The following is a 27536-nucleotide window of genomic DNA, read 5'->3' as shown; positions in this document are numbered from 1 at the left end:
ATAAATGTGTCCGCTAACCAGAGCCGTTGAAAATCGAGTGGCTGAAGCTAGTGACAGGATGTGTGTCTCCGAGAACTGGGGGGGGCGGGGTCCCCGGGGGGAGGGGTCCCGGGGGGCGGGGTCCCCGGCGCGGGCGGGGCTGGGCCCAGGCTCCGCCTGCCGCTGTGGGGTTTTCACTGTCACGCATGTGTCTGGTGTGGCGTCGTGTTGTGCCCGCGGCCGTCTCCTTGCAGCCCGCTTAGCACCACCGTCCCCGATGTCCCGGGAAGTGGGTCTTCCTCTGTCTGGCCCGCCCTTCCCGGAAGCCCACACTCCCCCCTCCCCCACCCAGGTCTAACTTCTTTACTTAAAACCTTTCAGTCTCCTGATACCTTCCAATTCTGTGTCCCGCTGTGGGGCCTCCCGTGGCCTCAGCGCTTCAGTTGGGCAGTTTACCCTTCAGAAGACAGGTCCTGCCGCGCTCAGGTGCCCTGTGGACCTGCCGCTTCAGCCTCACCTGAGAGCGGGTTAGAAATGCAGGGTCTCGGGTTCCAGCCGGCCCTGCTCAATCAGAATCTGCGCTTCCACAAAACCCCTGGGCCAGGCCATGTGTACGGGCTTCCAAATGCCGTAACCCTGACCACCAACCCGGCCGTGGGACAGGACACACGTGCCGTCCACCAGGTGGCGGGCTTGCCCGTGCTCTGCGCCATCGCAGGCCCGCCTGGGGCGCTGTGAGCCTCCCAGCCCTGCCTTGCCAGGGCAGGCGCTACAGCTGTCTCGAAGCTTTGGTGCCCGTGCTTCAGGGGCCTGAATCCCCTTTCCATGCAGCACCAGCCCCTGGCTTGAGCCATGTGTGTAAAATGACCCTGACCTTCCCTTCCCTGCTTTGCGGATGTCCCCTGCCACCCAGAGGAGAAGGCAGTCCCTACTGTCCAGTGAGTAGCCACCAGCTGCTTTCTCCTTGATTTGCTGCCAGTCCGTACTAACTATAGGCCAACAGAGTGTGTGATCGTAGGGCTTGAGTCAGGCCTGGGTTTGAATCCTGCCTCCGTCCCACGTGGGCGGGTGATGGTGGCCACACTGGCCGCAGCTCCCTTCCCTGCAACCCGTCCTGCTTGCCGGCTGTGCTGTGCACACTCCGAGCAGCGCTGATGGAACTGTCCTCAGGGCGGCAGCTGGGGACTCAGGATGCTTCTTCCTGGTCTGCAGACGGGGACACGGGGGTGGGCCCGGCTGCCTTGCGCTGAGGGACCTTGGCTCCCGTGGGCTTCCTTGTCCCAACACTCCTGCTCGTCCATTTTTCTCCTTCGGGAGTGAGCGAGCCAGTGTTTGCTGGCCTGTGAGGCTGGAGGGGATGCGCTTCTTCACGTCCTTGCCTTTTTGCAGAATGGCAGGCTTCACCGGCTGACCTGCCTAAGAGCTGGCCGAATTCTGAGGATGTGAGAGGTAGACAGAGGGAGACGACCTTCCTGGTAAACCTCGCTGTGTTGGTGAATCGTGCCAGCCACTCCCCTCCTTGGGGGGTAAGGAATACCTGGGTCACTTGAGCAGATGAAATGAGGGCAGTGCCCAGCTCAAAGGGTCGTGCAGAGGATTCCACAGGCGGTGTACGTAAGGGTTTAGCACACCACCTGCTATGGGGCTGCCATATGTGTTTGCTCTGGTTTACCCTGCCCTTTCGGAATTTCCTGGCTGCGTTTTGCCTGTTTTGCCAAATGTGGAGTTTCCTGTTTAGTGGCCTTGTTCTATCCTCCTAAAGTGGCTGTGTTAGGACGCAGTTTCCTGGGAGAGAAGTCCAGCGTCCCAGAGACTCTGCCTAGTGGGCAGGCACTGAGACCCTTGGTCAGGGCACCCCTAGGAAACGTCGGGTCTTACTATTTCTGCGTTACCCTCCTCGGCCAGGGCGTTTCCTGGGAAACTTGCAGCATCGAAGCTGAGTCTTTTATGAGGAAGTGAGGTGTTTGGGACTGCTCACGGCTCTATCTCAGGTGGCCTGAGAGGGCGGTACCTGCCCAGTTGAGGTATTGAGGGGACCTGTCTTCTAAGCCCATCACTTTCAGACACTGTTCCGATCATATGTGCAGCCAACATTTACTAAGCACCTGCTACATGCTTGCTGAAACTTAAGCTCAGAAAAGTGAAGTGAGTTGCCTGCAGTCACACAGCTAGTAAGAGCTGGAGTCGGGATTCGAACCCAGGTCTGCCTTCATAGAGCGATCTTAGCACACACGTGATCCTGAGAGGCAATGCTGCAATCCTTCAGGGGTGCTGGGGGACCTGTGGGTTTGGACGATAACACGGCAAACCTCTGCCAAGGAGGGGTGTGTGTGTATCGTGAAAGCAAACAGGAAACGGGAGATGTGGAAGGTTCTTCTCTGTGGCACTCTGACCAGCGCCGACAGCTCTTCCCTGCACTGTGGTAGCAGTAGGACATACACGGCACAGGACTTGCATGCAATTAGTCCAAATCGTTTAAACGCAGTCTCTTGAAGACGTTTGGAATTTTCCCTCTGTCTGGCGGCTTGAAGCACTTGGCCATCCATCCCGGAAAATGTGCAGTCCACATTTGTCTGCATCACTGTGGTCCCACTGAAGTCCTGTTTTCCTGGAGGGCAGACTGCTGTGGGACCGCCCCGCCCCCCGCAGGATCATTTCCCTGCAAACAGGGCGGCTGGACAATTTCTCCAAGTGTAAGCTGCAGTCCTGTTCAGTATGCAGTGCAAATGAGATGCAAATGAGGGCCCGCATTGGCGCGTGGGGGTCCGACGTCTGGGGGCTTCTGCTCGCTGCCTCGCCAGGAGGTTGATGAACCTGACAGCTCCTTTAACAATCATTTCTGCCCACCAAAGGGCTCTGCATGAGGGCAGAGGCTGCCTGCTCCTGAAACCCCTTCAGACACCTGGTGACTGGAGGCTGGAGAGACAGCCAGCTTTCCACGGGCTGTCAGACGCCACTGAGTTATCGTCAGCTGCCTGCTGGGCTCTGAGAAGCGCCAGGAAGGGAGGGAGAAGGCGGGGAACTGACTGCCATTGTCTGCTCCTCCTCCCCTGCGGAGCCGTGTGAGGCCGCCAAGGGCCACCGGCTCCTGGGTCCTCGCCCTGCTCAGAGAATGGGTCTCCACAGGGACCTGGATTAAGAGCTGAGCGCCTGCTCCCCTCCCCCAGCTGAGGATCGAAGATCGTTTGATTTTATGTCTTTCAATCAAACCCATCGAAAGTGACCCTTACTGCAGGGCGTTCTGGAATGGTTCGTGGAGAAAGACATGGGGCATATTCTCGAAGAGCCACCAGACCCAAGGGAGCTGCCCGTGGCATCTTTCTGCTGCTTTCTCCGTCTTTTGTGGGGGTGTATACAGTGCGGTTTCCTTGACAAAATCATTAAAGTCTCTCTCTAAATATAAACCTAAAATGCAAGGAAACAAGGACCTCCTACGTGCCAGCCACTGGGTTGAACGCTTTCCTTGTATTGATACATTTTATCTCCTTGTACAGGTGGGAGCCTAACTGACTTGCCCGGGGCCATGTGGCTAGTAAGTAGCAGGACTGAATTGCCACCCAGGTCCTTAACCACTGTGGCAAACTGAGGACTTAGGAATTGAAACATAATTTCCACGGAGGATTGAATGTGCTTTCCTTCCCTGCCCCGCATGGTGTCCTCTTTGGCCCCTGCCATGATTTCCCAGCATCCTCATCCAGGCTTCCTGGCGTCAGACTGACCTGGGCTAGTCAGTCACTGTCATTAGCTCCAGGTTCAGCTCCTGGGTCTCCCAGACAGAGACGACAGCTGGGTGGATCCCAGGTAGACCCTTGCAACGTCTTGTCCCCAGGCTCCTTCTGCAGGGTGCTGCCCGCTGGCCTTTGTTGTCTGGGCCGGGGGGTCTGGAAGTTCACGTGAAAAGCTTGTGTGTCCATGGGCTTGCTATGTACGTCATGGGACCACGCGTGGCACATGGGCAGGGACCAGGCTCAGCCCTCACCCACAGTCACCTTCCCCCAAGTGTTTGTAGCAGAGAAAACTGGGGTGATGGTTGTAATGGTGGCGATAATCCACGCCCACCAGATGTTCGTTGAAAACAAAAATCTAAGCAAGGCAGCAGAACCTTGCCAACAGTGTTGGGTAGTCGTGGCCCCTGTCCTTCCCCAGCAGGGACACTTTGGGGAAAAGGAGGGGACACTGCTGCTTTGTGGCCTCATTCGGGCCGCGTGACCACCCTATGCGATGACACCTGTCCCGTACTCACGGTTCTGATTTTGCAGAGAGGAAAATGCAGCTCCGAGAGGGACGTTACTTGCCCAAAGCCCCACAGCTCATGAGCTGGGGCTTGAATTCAAATAGAAATGTGATGGACTCTAAACGTAGGCCCTCCATGCACAGCGTCTCTGGGGAATACGAACACCCTCCTTTCAGACTCAGTCAGTCCTTCCTTCCTTGTTTCCATTGTTCTCTGAGTGTCTCCCGTGTGGGCGGCCCTTTACCTGCCAGCGGGAGGATCTGTGAATGAGGGGGGCCCTTTACTGGGGAGTATCCATGACCCAGAGAGAGGGAGAGAAGGCATGCTGACGGGGCGTGGGTGACGGGGACCCAGCGTGGAGGGCAGCGCTGTGGGAGGTGCCCGCTGGTGAGAGCTGAAGTCCAGCCGGTGGCCCGGAAGGCCTCCCGGAATCAAAGGCAACGAGTTAGCTCTGGACCCCGGGAGAATTCACCGCCGGGGCCCAGCAGCGTGCTTTGTGTGTTCTGTACTTTGAAAGATACAGAGAGCCTCTGAAATCCACTCTTCACACCCAGCCAGAGGGCCGATCTGAGATGCAAATTGGGCCGCTGTCACTCTGCTTACACTACTGCGTCCCAGGCCCCCAGCCAGCTCTGCAAGCCTCTGTCAACCTCAGCTTCTCGCTCCGTCCTACCGCCTGTGATGTCCTCATCGCTCCCCCACCAAACGATTTCCTTTGCTTCGTGCCCTGGTTCTTCCCTCTGCCTGCTTTGTCCTTCCTTGGGCTCTGCACGGTCTGGTTACCCCTTTCGCTGTCTGTTTCGCTGTCACCTCAGAAGGACCACCCGTGGGCTTTAGCCAAGGAATCCCCTCCCAGTCCGCCTCTGTCCCCTTGCCCTAAGACTGTCGTCGTGCTGGTCACATGTATCCATCATTCTGTTGTTTATTTGCTGCTTACCTGTCTCTGCGGGGCTGGAGGGCAAGCACCCCCGTCTTCATAGCACCCTGTGCTAGTGCCCAGCACGTAACTGGCACATTAGGGGCGTAGTGCGTCTCTGCTGAATAAATGGTGAGGTGGTGAAAAAGAGGGCTCAAGACGTGGGCTGTCAGGTGACCACGTGAGTGCACGTGAGGCACAGGGGATTCTGGGGTGTGGACTGGAGTGTATCTGTGAAGACCCATCGAGGCCGTGTCACCTGCATTCTAGGGATTTTGCACGTTACTGAGTGGCTGGCGAGCCACCGGGGGTCGTCCTGATGTGTGATCTAGACACTGCAGGTGACAGTGGAAAAGAAGGCTCTCAGTCGGATGGCGGCTGAGCTGACGCACACTTGAATTAAGGAAGTGACAACAGCAGTGGACCGACGAGAATACACTGATGTGGGTAATCGGAGAGGGGATGGAGGCGTCGGGGATTAGGGGAGGTTTGTGGGGTCGTGGGTGTGATGCGGTATCAGGGTTATAAGCTCACACGTAGGGAACGGTGATGGTTGTGGTTCTCTATGGGCTGAGTCTGAGAAGCTTTTGGGGTTCCCGGGGGACTCATGTCCTGCAGGTGGATGGAGCTAGGACCATAGGTTCAGGGGTCAGTAACATAACCGTGGGAGCTCCAGCCGCTGGGCGTGCCTGGTGTGGGAGGGTCGGGCTGGACGAGAAGCATGGCTGGGACCCGGGGAATTGGAGCCTCTTGAGGGGTCACCAGAGGAAGAGGAGCCAGTGAAGGAGAAGAAAACATGGCGCTCCTAGCGGAAGAAGGGGAACCAGAAGAGTTGAGAGCCTCAGGAGCAGAGGGAAGAGAGAGTTCCAGAAAGTGGGTATGGCCGCCCGCTCGGTGCTTCCACCTGGTGGTGATGGAGAGAACAGGCCAAGGCTTGAGACCAGCACTGATTTGATCCTTTACCTTAGGCGTCTGGACTGAGCGTGTCCGGACTGAGCTTGTCCAATGGCACAATGGCGGGAAGAGCCGGGATGTGGGGTATTAAGGAGGGGACGTGGAAAGAGAAGTATAGACCACTCGTAGGAGAATATGGGTTGTGAAGGCAAGGGGCCAGGAGAGAATGTCATTCATGAGAGGCACGGGAGGAGGCTGACAGTGTGAGTGGAGAAAGCGTGGTTGGGGGAGGGGGCAAGATGCACGGGCAAAGGGACAGGACATGCACAGAAGGGGACAGAGGCCTGGTCGTCACATAGTTAGGTGTTCAAATCCCAGCTCTGCCACATACTAGCTATGGGACTCCGGGCAAGTGAGTCAGGCCCTGTGGCTCTCAGCTGTCATCTGCCTGGTGGAGAGAGCACGCATGTCATAGGGTCATGACAGGATGAAGGGAGACGGTGTGTCAGGGCCTTCACAGGGCCCAGCAAGGTCTGAGTTAGTGAACTCTTACCAAGCTGCTTCATGGGTACCATTTGCAAAGACCAGTGACACACACGCACACACATGCACACATACACACACACACACACACACGCTAACCCTTAGTCCAAGGTGGGTCCTTCCTGTTCTGAATGGATGCACCTGTCACACTTGAAGTGATTCTTCGTATAGTGGTTCCCCTTCTAGGACCCAATCATTTCTGCTCCCAGCTGTGGGGAGTGTGGGCTGCTGGCCACTCACAGCCTGGTCCTTCTCCAGGAATTGCCCTGAAGACAGCTGCATCATCCAAGGTTATGTCCCCTTCCAGGGGCAGCCCGCACCCAGGGATTGATGGGTCACTGGTGGGCGTGGGAACAAAAGCCCGTCCTCTACCTCAGTGGGAGACCTGTCTGAGGGGCCACCTACCCACAAGGTTCTGTAAGAGCCCATTTAACTCCTCATTCCATCCTGCTTCCCAAGGGTAAGCCCCCTGCACACACATCTCCACATCAGAGTCTGTTTTCAGGAACCCCAACTTAAGGCACCTTGTTTAATGTATCTTTTTCCATGAACAGGCAGCTTTTTGAGGGCACCGGCTATGCCCGCCTCATTTATTGTCATATCACCAGGTCTAGGCACATAATAGGTGCTCATTAATTGTTTGTTGACACACACGCAGAACCTTGACACATACAATTTTCCAGCGCTGTGAATTGCAGAACAGGTTATCTAGACGTGCTTTTCTGTGGGTGTGCGAGCCTGCCGAGGCCCACCGAGTCTGAGCCACCCGTCCCTAGCAATGGCTCTCTGTGTTCTCTGAGTGATTTCCGGGTCACCATCAGTACCCAGCGCACACAATTTATAAAACGGTCACACAAGAACATTTGGGCTGCATTCGACAACATTTTAGTGCAGAGGGCTTGTTCCTTGGGGCCTTTAATTTTCTAGCTTTCATTATTGGGAGAGTAAAATGTATCGCTTGCATTCCAAAATTGATTTTTATTTCCCGAAAGAAGCCCATAAAAATAAATAACTTCCCGGGAGGGAAAAAAAGAAAAGAATTCTCTACGCTAGGCAATTTGTTAAAGAAGGAAAGCAAGCCTGGAGGAGCAAAGCAATCTAAACATTTAGATTGTATCCCTTTCTTTCATTTTTTAAACTTGAGGCTTACTGGACTTTGAAAACACCCACGCTGTTGAGAAAGCTGGCTTGGGACAGCTTTGTAGGACAGGTGACAGGAGCATCCCCTGGAGCAGAGCCCCACGACCTGCCCCCTGTTAATCTTGTTAGCAATTGTATCAGCAAGCTTTGCTGTGTAACAAATTACTCTAAATGTAGTGTGCTTAAAACAACAAACTTGCTTTCAGTCTTGCGGGGCTGCGGGGAAGCTCTTCTGACCTGGGCTGGCTTCCCTGGGCCAAATGGGCAGGGATGACCTCACGCTCATGTCTGGTCGCTAGCTCAGTGTGAGCTGAGGGACAGGGATGGCTTGGCCACATGTTTCCCACCATCCGGCAGGCTAACCTTAGCTCGCCCATATGGTTGTGGGCATAGGAGTCTCCAGAGCAGTGAGAGCAATTCAATCCAGCCTCGATTCACAAAGTCTTCTCTGAAGACTTTGTATTGCACTGGCTAACATCCCAGTGGCTAAAGCAAGTCACAAGGCCACGTGTCACATTCAGAGACCGGAGAAACACACTTCCATTTGTTCATTGGCATATCACTTTTTCAAGCATAAAGAGGAGGACTTAGACAGGAGACATACCAAGTAGTCTCAGTCTCTTATAGCTAATAAGCTACGATTCAGAGAGGTTGAGCAACTGGCCTGAGGTCACACAGCAAGCTGAGAAGCATTGTATAACCAGCCTATTGTAGGGGACTCCCTCTGCCACCTTCTCTCTTTCCTCCCTCTATTCCCTCTGCTGTGCTGGCGCCCAGGAGTGTAGCTCCCTGTGGCATGGTCACCATGGTTGGCCCCTCACTCGGCCCTGGAGCGGTGCTCTTCTCTTGGGCATTGGTACCCACGCCGAGGGACGACTGTCATGAAGATTTTGGGGAGTCTGAAGTTATACACAGAGTTTTGACTGCTCGGGGGTTGGCACCCACATCCCAGTGTTGTAAGAGTCAATAGCCATTCGCAGTCTGTTCCCCTGGCAGAATAAGAGGCAGATTAAAAAGAAGAGTTAGTTCCAAACTGACCTGGAGAAACAGACAGATGTCTTGCCAGCTAGGAAAACACTGTGTGTGTGTGTGTGTGTGTGTGTGTGTGTGGTTGATTGCATTTTTGTGGAATACCTCTCCCAGTCCCTTTGTTTCCCGGAGATTGTGTCCGCAGGGAGAAAGGGGGGGCAGATAAATGCCAGGTTGCAGATAATCAATACCCCCTGCCTCCTCGGCCTCCTTGGTCCCTCCTCCAGGACCCCTGAATGGGAGCCAGCCGTGACAAGGTGAAGGTCAGGTCCGTGGGAACCTTCAGGTCTGCTCCCGGCTCTGGCCGTGCCCATTCCGATGGGCAGCAGGACTCACTGAAGCGTTTGCTCATCAGCCCTGCCGTGGGGGTGTGATTAGTGTTCTTCCAGGTGAAGAGGCCCTGCTCATCCAAGATCGCCTCCCACTGCTTACCTGTTTGCGTCCCAGCGGCCTTAAAGAGTTTTACCATTTTTAAAATGTCTCAGTCCAGAGACATTCAGTATTTCCCTCCCATCTTGTCTTTTTTTGTCCCTTGCTGAATGATGGACTGACTTTACCTGGAAGGTAAACCCGCCTTCTGAGATGGAAGGGTGCTATTTGGGGGAGGAACGTGTTTCTCTCTCTCTCTCTCTCTGAAGGAGCCCCGGACATCTGAAGGTGGCTTTGCTCGTCACAGGAGAGGAAGGGCTGTGTGTAAGACGCCTGCTGCCCCGGTACAGGACCATAGTTCGGGATTAAATGAGAGGGGAAGTGTGACTCTGTGGGTTTCAGAGGCAGTGTCATGTCATGGTTAAGGGGGCCGCCTTTGGAGCTGGGGAACCTGAGCTCCAACGTGTCCTCCTGTTGCCAGCGACGTGGCCTTGGACAAGTCATTCACGCACCTCTGCTCTCCGCTTGTGCACAGGTAAAATGGGGGGAGCAGTGCTCCTCACACGACAAGACTTCTGTGAGGGTTACGGCAGGTGCTGCGTGAACAGCACTTGGCTCCGAGTGAGAGCTCCCCGGCCCCAGCGTCATTATTTAATCTTCATTCTGATCATAGTTTGGAAAAAATCACTTTTGGCTTCCTAAAAAAGAGCAGAAAGAACATGTACTTAGATTCAGTAGGCAGTGGTGAGTCACCGAGGCTTTTTGGAGAGTAGGAGTGACATGATAAGATCTGAGCTTGCGGAAGATTAATTTGTGTGCGGCTCCCAGGCTGACCTGGAAGAGAGAGAGGGTGACGCTGTGCAACATGGCAGCCACCGGCCACGCGTCGCTATTGAAACTTAAACTAGTGACAGTTAAATAAGGTGGTAACCGTGCTTGGGACACAATGGCTCCCTTCCAAGTCCTCGGTAGCCACATGTGGCTTCTGCCTGGACGACAAGCATTTCCATCATCCCTGGAAGTCATACTGGACAGCGTGGGGGGAGGGCGCCGGCGCCCCTCCCTGAGAGTTACAACCCTGACTGCTGGGCGCCGGATCCCGGGCTGGGGCCTGAGAACCTGCATCTCTGACAGGTTCCCAGGGGCCGATGCTGCTGCTCTGCCCCCCCCCAGTAGGAAGCCCCTCTCCGTGCCTGGGGTGAGCGGTGCGGAGATAAGGGGTGCGGAGTCGTTGAGCCTGTTAGCAATCGTATATATGTCTCATGTCTGTGCCCCAGCGAAGTGCACTGGGGACCCGGACTCAGTCCGTCTGCAGGAGCGGCAGGCTGGGAATCTCGGGGAGTCTGCGGCGTGAGGACCTAGGCCTAGGACTTCGGCTTTTCTGGCGGAAGGAGGAGGATGGGGGGCTAATTCCGTCCGGAGAACAGAGGGGCAAATCAGGTCGTGCAGGGCGGGGATCTGCTTCCTGTGGAGCTGTGCTTGTCAAAGGTCTGATGGAGAGGGAGGAAGGGGAAGCAGGAGACAGAGGCTTTCAGAACTGCAAAGCTGAGGTTTTGCTGCCTTTGTCCCTCAGTCATCCCCTGACGCCTTCCCCCCAAGGCACCGGGACTCCCCTGTAGAGCCACCATCTGGGGGCAAAGGCCTCTGGGTGGCAGTGACAGAATTCAGAGGCAGGCAAGGAAGGAGAAGTCATCCCGTAAAACCTCCCCGTGTCACCCCGCCACAGGTGTGCCTCCAATTAGTGGTCAGAGCTGCAGAAAGAGACGTCATCCGAGGGTTTGTGCTCGGTGACCCGCGGACGGCATCCGCGGGTGGACGGGGTCCCCGGGATGTTCGTCTGCGTCTGAGCTGCATGAGGCGTGTCAGGCAGAGGCTTGGGCTGGAGCTGTGATGGACCGGACGCAATAAAACGCCCCCATCCCACCTGTGCATCCCGTTCTAGAGGATCAGGGACAGACGTGAGTGCAGCTGGGATTTTTCCCAGAACACGCCAGCAGTGTCCTGTACCAGTGGCAAAGCGCTGTGACCCTCCTACAATGGCTGTCCCTTTAGTTCCAGCTGCTGCCCTGGGACCCTCTCTGGATCTCTCCACAGCCCAGCAGCTGAGCTAACGACAGCACATCAGGGGCCTCTAAGATGGCGTTGAGGACGGCATCAGTGCAGCCCAGCTGGGTCCTGGGTGAGGCCGCTGGGAAGTATTTTGAGTACAGTGGTGAAGAGGGGGGAGGGGGGTAACCACAAGGTGCCACCAGGGCCTCGACGACATACTAATAGTTCCGCAAAATTGTAATAAAAAAAGTGGGAAGGATGACAGTTTCCTTCAGGCTGGTAAAGACCCATCAGTTTAATCATCCGTCCATCATCCCTCTACCCGCCCATCCGTTTAGGATAAATGGGTCCAGAAGGCAAACTGTCCCTCTTCTCATGCATTCATGCCACTGAGGACATGTGACAGTACGTACGGGGGAATCGTCCTCTGTCGGGACTGCTCCTAACAGATGTTTTCTTCCTTCGTTGCCCCTGAATGACAGTAGAAGAAACAGAAAACTTATCTTCAAATGACAGCCCTTCGCTCTGCCTGCCTGGGGAACGCAGTGTGGAATGTGGCTGTCAGGGTTCCCAGCAGCCGTTGCGTTCCGTGAATCAGTGATGTGTTCCAAGCAGGGAGCCCATTGAAGAAATGAGAAAATATGGACTGTTTACTGTGGAGAAGGGAGGCAAGCTGCCTTCCTCGGAGCGGGGGAGGCTTTGATCCCAAGCCTCTGGAAATTAAACCCATCACTTACAGAGCAGATTGTGGGGCGTCTGGCCCTCGCTGCTCTGGCTGCGTGGAGCTGCCGATGGACAGCTTTGATTGAATGTCCAAATTAAGCTGCCAAGTAGCAACTCTGCAGCTCCAGGGCCCTGCGTTAGTATTTATGTCACATCTTTAGAACTGATCACATTGGGACGCAGCGCCCAAGGCCGTGTTGGCAGCCACTGTAGCTGAGGGTTAGATGCCACCCGCCTGGCGCTTCCGCCGCATTTACTCAGCACAAGGTGTGTGTGGGGGGGGGCGGGGGGGGAAGGGTCACAGGCCCCCTGTCCATCATGGCTTCTGTCCTGAGGACGTGGGTGACGCAGCCGTGGCCTCCTCTGGCATTCTAGTTTTCTCTCAGCTTGAGGCAGGAGGTTGTCCCCAAGTGAGAAGAAAGCTAGCTTGTTGGACACCTGACTCACAAACCGTGGGTCCCAGGCGTAGGAGAGACCCCCAGGGCCAGCCCGAGGGGAGCAAGTTTATTCCTGTTTTTCTAAGTTGGTCTGAAGAGCACCTCCTTTGTCTGCACCAGGCCCTGCACGCTCTGCCCTGGAGCCTCAAGGGGACCCAGTGGGGACTTTGCTCACGTCAGGGGAGTGCCAGGTTCCAAGAGACGAGGCTGGTTGAGCCGTCAGAGGGGGCACTAACCCACATCCTCCCCGGGTCTCTGGACTGCCGGAGTGGAGGTTACATAGAGTCACAGTAAGTGTTTGCAGGCCCCTGAAGTGACAGGGAAACCTGCAGAGACTGCATGACACTAAGCTGGGTTAGTGGGTTATAGGACGCCCAGCTTTCCAGGTTTCTGGCTCAGGGAGGCACAGGTACAGAGCACAGAAGGTGCGTGGGGTTGGCAGGGACGTACAGACTCAGAACTCAGGGGGATCAGGTGACTGGATCTTGGGGACACCCAAGTTGTACCCCGTTCCGCTTTGCTTAGAACAATGTACGCGAGACTGGCCTCCCCCCAGCCAGTGGATCCTTTCAGATTTAGAGGAACATTTTTTCCTAATTAAAAAGTAACTCATGCCCAACTGGGATGTATAACATGTGTAATTTCTCCTCTTTCCACGTTTCCACTGAATGACTAAGAGGCTAAAATGGGGAAAAATTTCCTGGGGCTGCAAACCAGAAAGAGAATGTCAGTCACCTGCCAGAACCATTGAGGAATTTCTCTGCGATACAGTTCGGGCAACGCTAGCTAATTTTGTCTCCTCTTTTCCGTCGTCTAAGCCTCTTAATATTTGTATGTAATTGCATTGGTTGGTACTTCCAGAATGACGTTAAGTGACAGTGGTGATGGGGGGCATTCTTAGTTTGATTGTGGCCTTCATGGAAGTAGACGTGCCTCTAGTTTCACCAACAAGCCTGGTGATGGCCTTTGAGCCACTAATTATACCCAGCAAAGCGGAGGTTGTCCCGGGGCTCTCAGTGGTATCGTCCTGGGCCTGTACGTCACTCACTGAGGGTTCAGTGATTCCAGCCAGTTTTTAAGCATCACGCTGCAGACGTGATCGCTCTATAGTCTTTGGGAAACAGGATGGGGTCCTTGACGGATGGGGTGGTGGATTCCTGGAGGCCGTAGATGCACAGCTGAATTTCAAACAAGTCATGAATACACAGGTAGTCTGACAGTGCGTTCTCTTCGGAATAAATTCAGAATGTGACACATACAGATAAGGTCCCTTTTGCCCACAGCCCCCAAACCAGGTTCCTTTACCTGTTGCTCAGAGGTACCCAGTACTTTAAATCACTTCGGGGTATATCCTTCCAGACTCTTTTCTACACATTTGCATTCATATATGACCTTGTAGAAAATGTATTTCATTGCAGCTTTCTCTTGAAGAGTTGGAGGGCGTTGTGTTTAAAAACGTTTTATTTGGACATAATCTCAAAATGACAGGAAAGGTGCAAGAACCTCTGTGCTTGTATTCCTTACCTGATGGGCTGATTGTTCGTATTTGGCCCCGTTGGGTTGATCATTCTCCCTAGTAACTCTTTTTATATGAGTGTATGTGTTTTCTGAGCTCTCTGACTTGGAATCACGGTCATCATTCACCCCTTGTCTTTCCCAAGGGCCAAGACCTTCTCTGACTGATATGTAGGACAGTTATCTAGGGTCAGGATGTGTAGCATTGCCCCAGGGCTGGTACCTCGCCCAGATCCAGGCGTTACCAACTGAACCATGATGTCCTCAGACCTTTTTCTTAAACGAGGAGGCGTTAGATTGGAATCTCCTGCCTCCATCTTGTTCTTTGTTTCCGCCATGTTAGTGCATGTCTCTAGCCCAATGTTGTTCACCCGGCATTTAACATACGAATGTCTCCAGATGATATGAATGTCCCTTCCCCTGGTGGTGGGCACTGTGGGTATATCCTGCCTCATGTCATCATAACCATCGTCACACATAACTGGGTGTTAGTGGGTGTCGCTTTGAATAACGGTTTGGGGACACACACGCAGTGAGGACGAGGTTGAAGGCTCATCATGTGCCTTTGAAAGGGGTTCGTAAAGAGAAGCTCCACATCCCACCATGTGAGAGAAAGATATTAAAGCAGCACAGTTATTCCCACTTTTCCAATAGGTCGTTGAATTTTGTGTGTGGGGTGGGGGAGAGACCAGGAAAGTTCTTGGTGAAGAACAGTTCTTAGGAAAATAGTTCACATTAGAGCTGCCTTTCCATGGATGCAGCACTGTCTGAGGTCACCTTTCACTGCATGCAGGGGCCTCGCTGGCTCTGAGGACCCTTAGATGGAAACAGACACACCTACCCCCACCCAGCTTCACGTCCCGGGAAAGCCACACTCTCTGGGTCAGGGCACTTTTCTCCTGTCCGTTTAGCAAACTGCCACCGGCAGGAGGTTGTTTCTGCTTTGTGTGACGCACTTGGTACCATCTGGCTGGCCGGTTTCCACCAAGATAGTAAAGAAACATTTATCAGGAAAAATCAAAGTTGGTGTCACCAAGCCTGGTCGAGAGAGACCTGCTTCCTCTCCACATTTGTGGCTCCCTTGCTGCTGGGAACCATGGCTCTACCCCGAAACCCTTCAGGAGGGGACAGGCCTTTGGATCTGAGCCTGCAGTGCTGGCACTGGCTCAGGGTACGTGGTTTTAGGAGCCGCAGCCCCTGGAGGTGTGAATGGTCACAGTCCCAGAACCAATTCCATCCACTCCATTTCTTTCCACAGAAACTTCTGGCCCCTTCGGTAAAGGATAGACCCCAGAGATCAGAAGTAGAAAAAAGGGTCAATAAGGGGTTGGGGGAGGGGAGATGGAGTCACATCCCAGGTATAACTGTTTGGCTCAGGGGAAGTGGATGCCCAAGGAGAGTCATCTGAAACCATTCGTTGTGAGAATGGCTCAAGAACGCAACACACGCGTGTTGTGCAAAGCATATTCTGGAAGAGCTATGAAGTCATAAACTTACAATAGACACGTGTTCTCTTGGGGATTGTCCCGTGGTGTCCCTTCATAAGACAGGGAAGGGGTGGGGCCTTCGCAGAGAGAAGAAGGGTGAGCTGTTTCCACTTGCCTACGTGCTGCCAACCAAGCAGACAAGTTGCTGGCACTTCAGGGCTTCTCAGATTGTGTTTTTATGTGGCTTACTACGTGACAGATGTGCCATTCCAAGATCCCAGCCTAGAAATTGGCACCTGCTGGTTTCCTTAGACGACTCAAGAAATGAGATTTCCCGATGGGGAAAGTGCACGGGCATCTTAAGAAAGTATAGCACGTAGACAAGCTGTACTTAAGGGGTGCTCTGTGGGCCAGCGGTGTGGGCCCCAGCTGGGGTCGTGTTGCTCACAAATGAACACACTTACTGGATCAGGGGGGTCCCAGGAAGCTGTGGGTCCCAGGAAGCTGTGTCTCAGCCATTCGGCTAACAGTTCTGCAGGCTGGGGTCTGACACGCTCTCTTCCGGAAGGGTTCAAATGGAAGAGGTCAGATGCATTATTCTCAAGAAGAGAATCCACAGGTAGTTCTGTTTGATGTTAGTCCATTTGGAAATGGTTAAGTCGTCATTATAAACGTGCACAAATGTATTAATAAGAGGCACTGAATAGGGATAATAATAATAATAATAATGAAAAGAACAATACTGAAATTGGCTATTCCCTGAGTGCCAAACATGTGTGTTCTTTATCCGATGGGACTCTGATAACAGCCCAATGAGGTATGTAGTTTCTCCGTTTTATCAGTCAGAAAACTGAGGTTCAGAGATGGACTAATGGCAGGCAGGACGCAGACCCTGGCATCCTGTAGCCGGTACCCACAACTGTGTGTGTCATTAGAAACCAACTGTACTTTGAATCAGTTTGGTTTCCTATATTCCTCGGGTGCGGGGTCAACATCTTAGGGTGTCCCCACAGCAGGGACCTACCTGCTGAACTCAAAGGCAAAGAGGAAACCTTGTAGCTCTGGTATAGGAACGAGGTACAAGTTGCAAGCTGACGTGGCACGTGCCATCAGCTACGGATAAATGCAGGGCGTGCCAGCACCCTGGAGTGTAGACAGATGTCAGTGCAGAGCCAGTAGCAGCTTACTTCCTGGGCGCCCCTGTCACTCATCTGACAGCCACCCGCCCGTTTCTCATCTCTTTCTTGGAGTCCCAACCCCTTCATCGCTCCAGAATCCTAGGCAAGTCAGGTTGTGGGATTTGCTTGCTTTTCTTGCAGCGGTGGTCAGCTGATGGACGTAGGACACTAAAGGGAGGATATCTGAATTGAACTTCCAGGGCTTTGCCATAGAAATAAAATGGAAAGAAAGCGGGGCATTGGGGGTCAGGATGTTTTCAAGGGAGTGTTTCTAAAGCACCATCAAAATCTACGCGGGTGAATGGAATAAAGGCCTGAGGGGGTGGGGACACAGAGGATGTGCATTGGGGTCCGGAGACCTGGTGGGAGCCCTGTTGCGATGCAGTAGTCGAGTTAATGAGCGGGAAGGGCAGGAAGTGGCTTACGACTTACGATCGGGGTCTGTGAAACTCAGAATGAGAAAGTGGTGTCATTTCTGGAAGGGAAACTCCCAGGAGAAGGTGACTGATGGGCTAGAAGCACAGGTTGCTGGACACCGGGGGTGCTTCCTCCCCTACGATGCAGCGTCCTTTTTGTTGTATTGCACTTGGGGAACAGTTAGAACCAATGTTGTATAACGGCGGTGATCACGGGTGTCTGTCTTGTTCCTAACTCGCATGGGATCCCATTCGTCATTAACTGTGGTGCTGTCACATCAGACCGCCTTTATCCTGTGAATGAAATTAGCTCTTTCTAGCTAATCGCAATGATCCCGTGGTTTTTCTCCTTTGACTTAAATATGAGGGTTATTTTAATAACAGGTTTTCTAAGGTTGAACCATCTTTGCATTCCTGCTAGGAGTCATGATATGTTAGCCATCTAACAGATAGTTTGATTCAATCGGCTCATGTATTACTTCGGATTTTTCTATCATAAGACAGCTGTTGGCACTATATCCTTAAGACAGGAACAAATCCCATTTTCTCGTCTCTTTCCCCGGGCTACTTACGTTACTGGTTTTTGAATGGACTCCTCAGTAACTTCCTTCTGCGTCTCCAGGCTGATGCTTTATCCCTCCTCCTTAAAAGGGCCAGTTGCACCTGCACTGCTGCCCCTCTGCTTCCTTTCCCTCTCTACGCTGGTCTTATAGATTCCTTTGTGCAGGGTGTTCTTGGCTGAGGGCAGAGCCAGTATTTTTCCAGACTCCTCTCTCTGGGCTGTCTGGGTACTGGGCGTGGGGGCTGCATGGGTGATGGGTGCACCTTGGTGTATAAGGGCAGCTTTTTCTCTTGTAGCTTTTTCTTACTGAATTGAGGAATAATTCATATCCCGTAACATTAACGATTCTAAAGTGTACAGTTCAGTGGCATTTAGTATAGTTTCAGAGTTGTGCAAACACCGTCTCTCCCTCGTTCTGAGAAACTTGCATCACCTTTGAAGGAAGCCACGTGCTTGTTTAGTGGTCACTTCCCATTTCCTCCTCCCCCGGCCACTGGCAACTGCTAGTCTGCTCCTGTTACGGATTTACCTGTTCTGGAGGTTTCCTATAAGTGCAATCACACAATATGTGACCTTTTGTGTCAGGGTACACGGCTGTTCATAGCAGCACTGTTCGACCCACATGTGGACCAGCTGGTGACTGGCACACAAAATAGGGTGTATCCACGCGATGGAATATCACTCAGCCCTCAGGGAAGCATTGCCACGCTGTGACGTGGAGGAACCTTGAAAACATGATGCGAAATGAAAGAAGCCAGTCTGCTCTATAGCCCTGGTGGAAACAAGCTGAGAGAATGCACTCTTGGGGGCGGTGTTGGGGAGAGCAGTATGAGAGTCAGAACTCACATTGAAACCGATGTAGAGCAGAGCCCACATCTTACGTTAATGCCCCTTGGGGTGCTCCTTCACGATTGATGTTAATGCATTAAAATTCCCACGAAGTCACCGCGTTGCCAGGGACCCTTCCACAGGTTCTCCAGCCATCGCTGCTTGGTGCTTAAACATTTGGGGGCCTTTGAATGCTGCAGCTGCCTTTTCTCTTTCCAGTCAGAGATGCTAAAAACCTTGTACCTATGGACCCCAACGGCTTGTCAGATCCCTACGTGAAACTGAAACTCATTCCTGACCCTAAAAGTGAGAGCAAGCAGAAGACCAAAACCATCAAGTGCTCCCTCAACCCGGAGTGGAACGAGACATTCAGATTGTGAGTTAAATTATGGCCGCCCTGCGTGGGGGTGGGGGCGGGGGGCTGAGTTCTGGAAGTTGCTCTCCCAGCTTCTATTTCCTTTCCTCCCTCCCTTTTTCCTTCCTTCTTTTCCTCCCCATCCATCTGCATTTTCGCATTGCAAGCCAAGTAAACACTGGAGCCTACTTTTTTTTTTAATAGAGTTGAGAATGTCTGTGGTGTGGGGGAGTGGGTGGGAGAGAAACTAGTGTGATGTGTTGCTAGGTGAAGGCTCATTGTGGGAGGAGGCTCTGGGTTCAGCAAACCTGCAGGGTGTGGAGAGAACCCGTCTCGGGCTGAGCTTAGGGAAAATGCGGGACCCTCAGCCTGCTGGGAGCTCCCTGCCATCTTCCATGGAGGGTCTTCCCGGGCCGGTGCTCCAAGAACCTCGGATCACTTTTTGATGCACCTGGGCCAACAAATGTTAGTGACATTGACCGGTATTTATTGAGCATATACTATGTATAACAGGTACTGTAGTACGTGATCTGGCTTCGATGGTCATTTTACCAGTGGGGCTGAGAGAACGTATCCGAAGTCCCACAGCACATACAGGGTGCAGTGTGCTCAGCCTCAGACGGTCTGACTCCAGAGGCCACAGGCCAGAAGCAGGATTCCTTGGGGGGAGTCCCATCCCCTTTTTCCTCTCTCAGGGCAAATTGGGGGGCCCCTCTCAGCCTCCCCCTAACCCATGTGTGTGCAGACACCCCCAGTTAGATAACTGACGCCCTGACTGTGTCTGTAGGTTTTCTCACCACGGGCCCTCGTGAGACAGAAGACAGCAGACATGGTCAGACCTGGCCTGAGCCTCCTACCTAAGCCACAGGCTGTCACACAGGAAAAGCTCCTCGTCCCCGGGGAGCTCGCCTGCCATGGAAACGGAATGCGTTTCTTGCAGTAGCTTGTGATCTTTAGAAAGTCCTCCCTTCCGGCTTTGTGCTGTTGTACCTTTCCCCTGCCTGAAAGAGCACAGTGAACGCCTGGCGTCTGTCTTTTTTCTCACGCAGCCAGCTGAAAGAGTCGGACAAAGACAGACGACTGTCCGTGGAGATTTGGGACTGGGACCTGACCAGCCGCAACGACTTCATGGGGTCCTTGTCGTTTGGGATTTCTGAGCTGCAGAAAGCCGGCGTCGATGGCTGGTAAGGAGGTTTTGCTTTGAAAGCTGCAGTGAGCTTGGTCCGTCCAACATGGGACCAAGTACCTCTTCCTTTGTCTCCTGCAACGGAAACACTAAAGCAGAGTCACAAAGTGATAGCTGGGAGATTGGACCTGCCCCATAGATAGGCTTTATGTGGTCCTCAAACGGGGAAAAAAAAAATTAGTTGCCAATATTTAAAAAACCTGCACAGATACAGGACATTTCCCATAAAAATCTAGACTTCTGGCTTGAAAACCTAGAAAAATCTGGGCATACTGGGCTCAATCAATTAATGTTCTCTTTAGACAGAATTTTCTGTTTGCCGTAGTCCCCACCCCTCCCTATTGTCTTACATCTGCTCCTTTGACATAATTATATGACGTGACTGCCCCCCTGCCGCCCTGGGCACTGACTGGCTCTCAGAATTTACCCTCGAGATGCGTGCAGCCCACTGTTAAAGAGATTTCAACTCCTTCAGATGCCCCTTCCCTGGGACCGTGAGCAGCCTGGGCACACAAGTGTGGGGGCTTGCTCTCAGGCCAGCCGCAGCGTCTCCACTGTTCCAGAGCTCTGGCTTTGCCCTCTTCCTTTGGCGAAAGTCCTTGCCCAGTGTACCCAACAAAGGGTGGCAGCCTTGTGTTTCCGTTGCAGTCAGGGAGTCAGACTCTACGACAGTCTGGCACTGTAGCTTTGGGACAGTGGGGATGGGTGGCCACTCTGGTCTCTTTAAGACAGATGCTCATTGCGAACCATCTCACTCAGGGCTTTTTCAGTGACAAGTGAAAAGATGGTCAAAAGCAAACTGGTTTAGCCAGAAAGAAGAGGTTACCCCGACCACATGTCCTTTCCACTGGTCACCTGCAAACTCCCGTTGTTTTTCCATATTTATCACAGGCTTTGATTCAAGTATATATTGAGGTTCTACCCCATTCTCGTTACTAGAGATACGTCAGGTATAAGACATGTGCCCTCGTGCAGCCCGGCTTCCAGAGGGGACCTTGGAGCGGAACCTGCACAGATACACGAATGAGTGACATGATCAGAGGTGGAAGCTAAGAAAGTACCAACACAGTAAAGTAAAAGAATAATTAAGTGTCCCTAAAGCACAATTCAGAAATGTTCAAAAAAAGCACCCTAGTTCTCCTGCAATAGGTGATGAGCATCTGCCCAAGTTTCCTTACCTCACGAATGAGGGGACCAGGAAGCTAAGTGGCTGGTGCCAAAGGTCTGAGAAACGGCTCTTCCATGTCAGACGAAGGGCTGCTGAGCTCCCTTTGAGAAGACGGCGATAAAATTGGCTGCCAAACAGAGCAACGAAATCGCAGCCTTGGAGGCTCTTATCTCAGACTGGAAGAGCAGAATCTCACCTCCGTTTTCTGAAAGCTGCCATCAGTGTTTGCAGAGTCGGGAAACCATCTGGGAGCTACTGGATTGTGGTAATAAGTAATAGGACCGGGAGGAAGGAGATTGCTAATTAGAAAACGCTCTAGCATGACATTAAAAGGTCACACATCATCTTACGGCCTTTTCCCCACGTTGTGGGTACATTTTCTGAACATATGGATGATTTCACTTTGACGCGCCCACCCTCCCCACCCCCAGACTGCGTGTTCCTTCCTCCTTAAATCAGGCAGGAAGAGGTCAGAGGGGACGACGGCATGATGCCCAGGGGCCCTGAGTGAGATGGACGGAGCCCAGCACTAATTACGTTAACCGTGGCGACCACTGTCGGGCTCTTACTAGACGCCTGCACCGGGCGCTCACGTTGCAGGTGTCATGAGTCACACATTCACACCACGCTCATCAGACGTGTGGAAAACACAAAGCTTCTGTGTTTCCTCTAATGGACCAAGGCTTTCTTATGCACTTTTGTGATCTCATGGTGGCCGAGGAGCAGGGGACTGTCCCTGCACCTGGTGCCTTCCCCGCAGCAGAGTGGCCAACCCTGCTTGGCCCCTGGACCGGTGCCCATGTTGGCAGCGCGGGTCCCACCCAGCTTTGGGGCACCCTTCTGGCTTCACCTGCAGCCCCAGGTCCTGGCCTCTTGCCTCTGGCTGTGAGGTCCTTTCACACAGTACCTTCTTTGTCCCACCCCCGCCCCAGCCACTGCCAGGCCCCACCCAACCCAGCACTTCCGGGACACCTCCTTTCTGAGTCTCAGAGTCTCCGTCTGTCCCCCGCCTGTAGCTGCTGCTGTGACATGTAGGTCTCCACCTAGGGCTCCAACCGGGCGTGGGCACAACCCTCTCTCTCACCCAGTCCTTTCCTCTCTCCTTCCCGTGGTTCTCCAGGCCCCAAAGGGCAGGGCTCTGTCCAAGGTGCTGTATGCTTCTTCCTGGGCTGGCGCCTGCCTTGTCCCCTCCCCTAAAGCAGACACAGAGTGCAGGCAGGGCAACATGGCTCAGTGACAAGGGATAGCTCGTCAGGGGTACGTCCCAAATACTGCCGTGTTTACCCTTCCATCACCCTTGAATTCTCCTGACAGTTCTGGGTGGTGCACTGTCCCTTGGATTGGAGTAGTGAAGCGATGTGTGAGGGCCACACAGCTCCTATGTCACAGGACTGCAGGGTCAGATCCAGCCTCCTGATACCTGGGTCGCCCCACAGGTAGCTCCTGGCCTTGGTTCTGCTAACTGGGTGGATGCTGTGTGACCTCTGCTGAATCACGCATCTCTCTGTGCTAGGGCCTTCTCAGCGGATCTGGTTCCGTTCACCAGGGATAATCACAGCACCCGGCCCCCCCATCCCCCCCCATCCACCTCAGAGGATGGTTGTGAAGTTGATGAAATGATAGTTGGGAGGGAGCCTTTGCAAAATGAAAGCCCTCTTTGGATTTTGCAGGTAAAAGTCCTCTCCAGATTTAGGTTCCCATACATCTCTGGTGTTGTCTGAACTCTGAATGCACCAAGTTCTAGAGATTCAGGTTCGTGTCCCAGGAATTCTTTTAACACCTTGTGACCCAGGGTGAGGCACGTCCCCTGTCTGAGACTCAGTTTCCCCCTCTGGAAGGGGAGGAGCTCTCCCAGCTTGGCCTTGGCGGCTGCAGCAGCTGTAAAAGCTCAGGCCCCTCACCTGCCGCTTTGCCAGCAGCTCTGAGTCTGCTGTCAAACCGTCTTCTTTGTTTCTCATTTCATTTCTGCTCTTGCCTTTCTTTCCCCTTGTTTTCCAGATGTTCATCTGTTTCATTGTTTTGTTTTGTTTTTCTTCAAAGAGTCAGCTCTGGGATTTGCGTATCAATTCTGTTTCTGTCTTCTCCTTTCCTGTAAGTTTGTTTTGTGGTTGTCTTTGAATTTCAGTGGAATTTTTTTTTTCCCAAGTCAAGTTGTTGTCCTTTCAGTCTTAGTTGTGGAGGGCGCAGCTCAGCTCCAGGTCTAGTTGCCGTTGTTAGTTGCAGGGGGCACAGCCCACCATCCCTTGCGAGAGTCAAACCAGCAACCTTCTGGTTGAGAGGACGCGCTCCAACCAACTAAGCCATCCGGGAGGCAGCTCAGCTCAGGGTGCCGTGTTCAATCTTAGTTGCAGGGGGCACTGCCCACCATCCCTTGTGGGACTCGAGGAATTGAACTGGCAACCTTGTGGTTGAGAGCCCACTGGCCCATGTGGGAATCTTCTCACTTCAGGGGAGCACGTTTCCCTTTGGTGTGTCCAAATTGCCAGCACCCCTTTGTACTTGGGAGCCAGTATTAAGTAAAATAAGGGTGACATGAACACAAGCACGGCTACTACTAATGACGAGTGGACAGGGAGGGTGCACAGCATGTTACACTGGACACAGGGACGAGTCACTTCCCAGCCTCTGGCGGGCCTCCCGTCTGAACAAGGAGGGGCTGGCAGCGGCCTCAGAGCCTTGGGGAAGAAACACCATCTTGGTGTTGGACTTGGGAAACGTTGAGTTGTATGTGTTTATTGTTTTACAGTTACTTTCTACTTGTATCTACTTGTATATCTCTTCACAAATTAAGAGATATAAAGTGTCCTCTCAAAGTGGATGTATTATAAAAAGGAGATACTTTAATAACAAGCATTGTCAATAATAATACCCAGATTTAGCAAAATCACAAAGGGGGTCATTTGTCACACCCTGCTCCGTGTTTTCTCCCTGGTCCTTTCATCTGTGGAAATTCCGGGACGGGTGGACAGCACCGTTCTTGATTTCCAGCAAAGATACAGATGTTCTTGTAGTTTTGCGTTTCTTCTGGTAATTGCAGTGAGGATTTGGAAGAACAGAATTCAGTATTAAGTGTGGAGGCGTCCAGGTTCCAATTGTCATCTGCTTCGAATCACCTATCCCCCTATTTTTAGAAGCTGCCTAGGAAGATTTGTGAATGGAGGGCGAAAAAATGTGATGCAAATTGTACATTTGGGTCAGGATGCCTCTTTGGGGGTGCGGAGTTCTGGGGTCTCTGCCTCCCCACCCCCCACTGAGCTGAATGCCCGTGGAATGTCCCTTTTCCTTCCTCACTCTCTTCTCATCGTCGGACTCGTGGCCAGGAAGCGAACTGAGGCCATCACGTTCGTTCTGATGATAGTAATGGCGGTGACGACGGTGCTGGTGGTGGTGCCTTTTGTCCAACACTTGCTAAGAGTCAGGCGCTGTTCTCCTCAGTGTCCACACCTCATCGTTTCTCGGTTTCACAATAGTCTCAGGAAAAAGAGGCTTTTATTCCAGTAAAAGATGAGAAAAGCATGGCTCAGAGGGCCGAGGCAACTTATCCGAGGTTATGCAAGGAGGCAGGCGGAGGCGGGGTGGCCCCGGGGCTTGTGTCCTGAACCGCTAAGGGACTCCATTTCTCAGGAGACTGATCCTTTTGGGGAGGCTTCTGCCGAGAACAGCCGCGCCGGGAGGTTAAATGCACCGTCACCCGAATGGCCCCGACTGCCAAGACGGTTGGTGGCAGTGTGCACGAAGGAGAAGATAGTGGGCGTGCTGGGGTGGGGAGTGGGGGGTGTGATGGGGTACGGGGGCCGTCGGGGAGCTGCACTGCATGCTTTCAGAATAAGACAGCACTTAATGGGCAAAATATAGGTAAAAACATGCAGTACTAAGTGCTATAAATAAGACCGTGCGTGTGTGTGTGTGTGTGTGTGTGTGTGTGTGTGTGTGTGTGTGTAGAAAAAGAGAGGGAGGAAGAAACTTCGTGTCCTGTAAGGACAGAATAGACCATTTTTTCTGATGTCCATAGAATAGTTACAGAGATATATAGCAAAGCTGGCTACACACACACACACACACACACATGCACCCCAAAACAGAAAACCCTCAACATAATTTTATTTAAAGTCAGCTGTTTTTATTTCATTTCATTTATTTATTTAATTTTAAGGAGGGCGCAGCTCACAGTGGCCCCGGTGGGGATCGAGCCGGCAACCTTGGTGTTACCAGCACCGCACTCTCACCGACTGAGCCGGCTGGCCGCCCCATCCGTGCAGTTTTTAGAGCAGAGCTGTCCCTGCCCCGCTCTCATCTCCACAGAGTAAAAGCAGCTGAGTCATGCCTGTGCTGGTGCTTGCCCCCTGCAGGTTTAAGCTGCTGAGCCAGGAGGAGGGCGAGTACTTTAACGTCCCAGTGCCACCGGAGGGCGGTGAGGGCAGCGAGGAGCTCCGGCAGAAGTTTGAGGTGAGATGCCTGGCTTTCCGCCTCTGTGGGAACTGGCTGCGGCTGTTTTTCACGTGTCCGGTGTGGCTTCTACCAAGGCCTTCCTTTCTGACTCTGTGCCTCTGCAATCTCTGTCTCCCAGCAAACTCCTATGTATCCTTCAAGACCCCAGGTAAATGTTCCCTGCCTTGGGATGTCATTCCTGCCTCCCTGTCCTCGGTCAGAGTCAGGCCTTTCCTTGAAGTGCTCGTTCACTGCCCAGGTCATTTTGGTGGTGGCGTGGCCTGGGATGGAAGTAATGGCGAGTAAGGAAAGATGTGGATAGGGTAGTGATGTGCCCTGGAGGCTGCGTCAGCAAGGCCTGTGAGGGAGGCAGGCGGATTTGGGTATATGGGCAGGATGGTGCTGTACGGTCGGCCAATGGGCTGGACTGCGCTGCTGATGCCGTGAAATACCCGGGGGGGTGTCTCCCTAAGTCTAGGAGCCCTGACCTTGGCTCTGACCTTGGCTCTGACCTTGGCTCTGACCTTGGCTCTGACCTTGAGCTCTCATGCTGGCTCTGTCTTTACCCCAGATAAACCCTTTCCCTTCGGAGGGCCAAATCAACCCCACTTTCATCTACGTGAGAGCTGTAGGACACATCCCAGTTTTACAAAGAAAATGTTGTGGGGAAGATGGGTTTGAGTTCTTTCCTTTTATGTGCACTGAGTGATTTTAAAGTAGTTTCATAAGGGAAAACATGATTTTGTTCCCACAAACTCAATATACTGAGTCTGATGAGAAATCATCAATTCTAGATAAGCAATGATGGCCTACTAACGCTGAAAAAAAAATGTAGAAAATAGCTAAAATGAAATAGATTACTGTCATTGTTATTCATTAAATAATCCCACAAGCAAATAAACAAAAAATATGACCAAGTGAAGTTCTGCGGTAGAGAGGTCCATTGAGGATGCAATGAGGCCAGCGTAACCTTGTCTGAGAGGACGGGGACGACGTCACTGAGGAAATAACAATGGAAGGTAACCAAGTAAAGGGGGAAAGAACAGTTCGTTCAGAGGATAGCACGTGCAAAGGTCCTGTGGTGGGGAGTTACAGCGACTGTGTGAGGCTGAAAGAGGGGCATTGTGGGTAGAGAAGAGAGAGCCCAGGCGGGGAGGTAGGGGTCCGAGTAGAAGGATTTTGCCGTTTATTCCATGAGCCCTCTTCATTCCCCCCTGACCTTGACAGAAATAGTACTTGAGTATTAACCCTTGTCTTGAGCCTCTGCCGCCCATAAAACCTGAACTATGGTGATGGGTGGGACCCAGTGGGATTTCCCTTCCTGGAGATCGTTGGGATAAGGAAACACTTTGGCCTTGAGCTGATGAGTGAACTTGAACAATGAGGGTCATTCCCACGGAGCTGCCTCAAGCCCAGAGGAGGTGATCAAAGCAGAACTGAGAACTGAACACTGTTTGATAAAAATGAGGACAGGAAGGCAGTCCTTCCAGAAGACAGTCTCCATCTCTCTCCCTGGCTTCCTGATGAAGTTTCCATTTGCTGCTGTGTTACAATGTGTCGTTGTGAATGGGGGGCGGGGAGCGGGAGAAGCAAGGCCAGTGTTTTCTGGTACAAAATGAAGTCTCAGTTTTGCAAACAGGTTTCTTCTGTCCTGGGGCCGCCGGGGTGACATTTCAGAACACCAAGGAACACGTTTCCTCTATGAACAGAGCATTTGTCTGGGCCAGTCACTGGTTGGAAGTAAAGGACTGTTTTTATCCGCATGCAACAAAACAAGTGCCTTTATTTCTAGCAAGAGCCTGCAAACGCTTGTTTATGCCTGAATTACAATCATTGCACACCATAGCTGTTGATTAAAAAAAATGTTTCCCACAGACCGAACATTGTTCTCAGACGCATAGAAGAATTTCAGCTGACCTTGAACATGAGAAATGTAATCCCTGTGCAGTAGCCAATTAGCACCCAGAATGACTCAGAAATTACTCTCAAGCCTCTTATCTGGAGAAATTCTGAGTGAGGTAAAATTGTGCTGCTGGAATTGGGGTAATGGAATTTCATGGTAGTGTGAGCTGGGTGCGGTTACTGCACGTGGTACATGTCACACGGTCGGGAGCTGGCTTTGAGGGGGCTTTCTCCTGACCGTGGGCCAGGGGAGGGAAG

General features: G+C 52.6%; 1 protein-coding gene across 2 annotated transcripts in view; it reads left to right on the top strand.

Annotated features, from left to right (window-relative positions):
- The window catches only part of PRKCB (protein kinase C beta), a 214530-nt gene that overhangs the window by 122323 nt on the left and 64671 nt on the right, over positions 1-27536 (top strand). For both annotated transcript variants that reach the window (XM_074322927.1, XM_074322926.1), the window contains exons 6-8: positions 18459-18615; positions 19644-19778; positions 25298-25394. In XM_074322927.1, coding sequence (XP_074179028.1) covers positions 18459-18615; positions 19644-19778; positions 25298-25394 — 389 coding nt within the window. The remainder of the gene's footprint in view (positions 1-18458; positions 18616-19643; positions 19779-25297; positions 25395-27536) is intronic.

The sequence above is a fragment of the Rhinolophus sinicus genome, linkage group LG18 (genome assembly GCF_036562045.2).
Source record: "Rhinolophus sinicus isolate RSC01 linkage group LG18, ASM3656204v1, whole genome shotgun sequence".
Classification (NCBI taxonomy): domain Eukaryota; kingdom Metazoa; phylum Chordata; class Mammalia; order Chiroptera; family Rhinolophidae; genus Rhinolophus; species Rhinolophus sinicus.
Note: the sequence above shows the minus strand (reverse complement) of the source record. Positions and strands in the feature narration are given on the sequence as shown.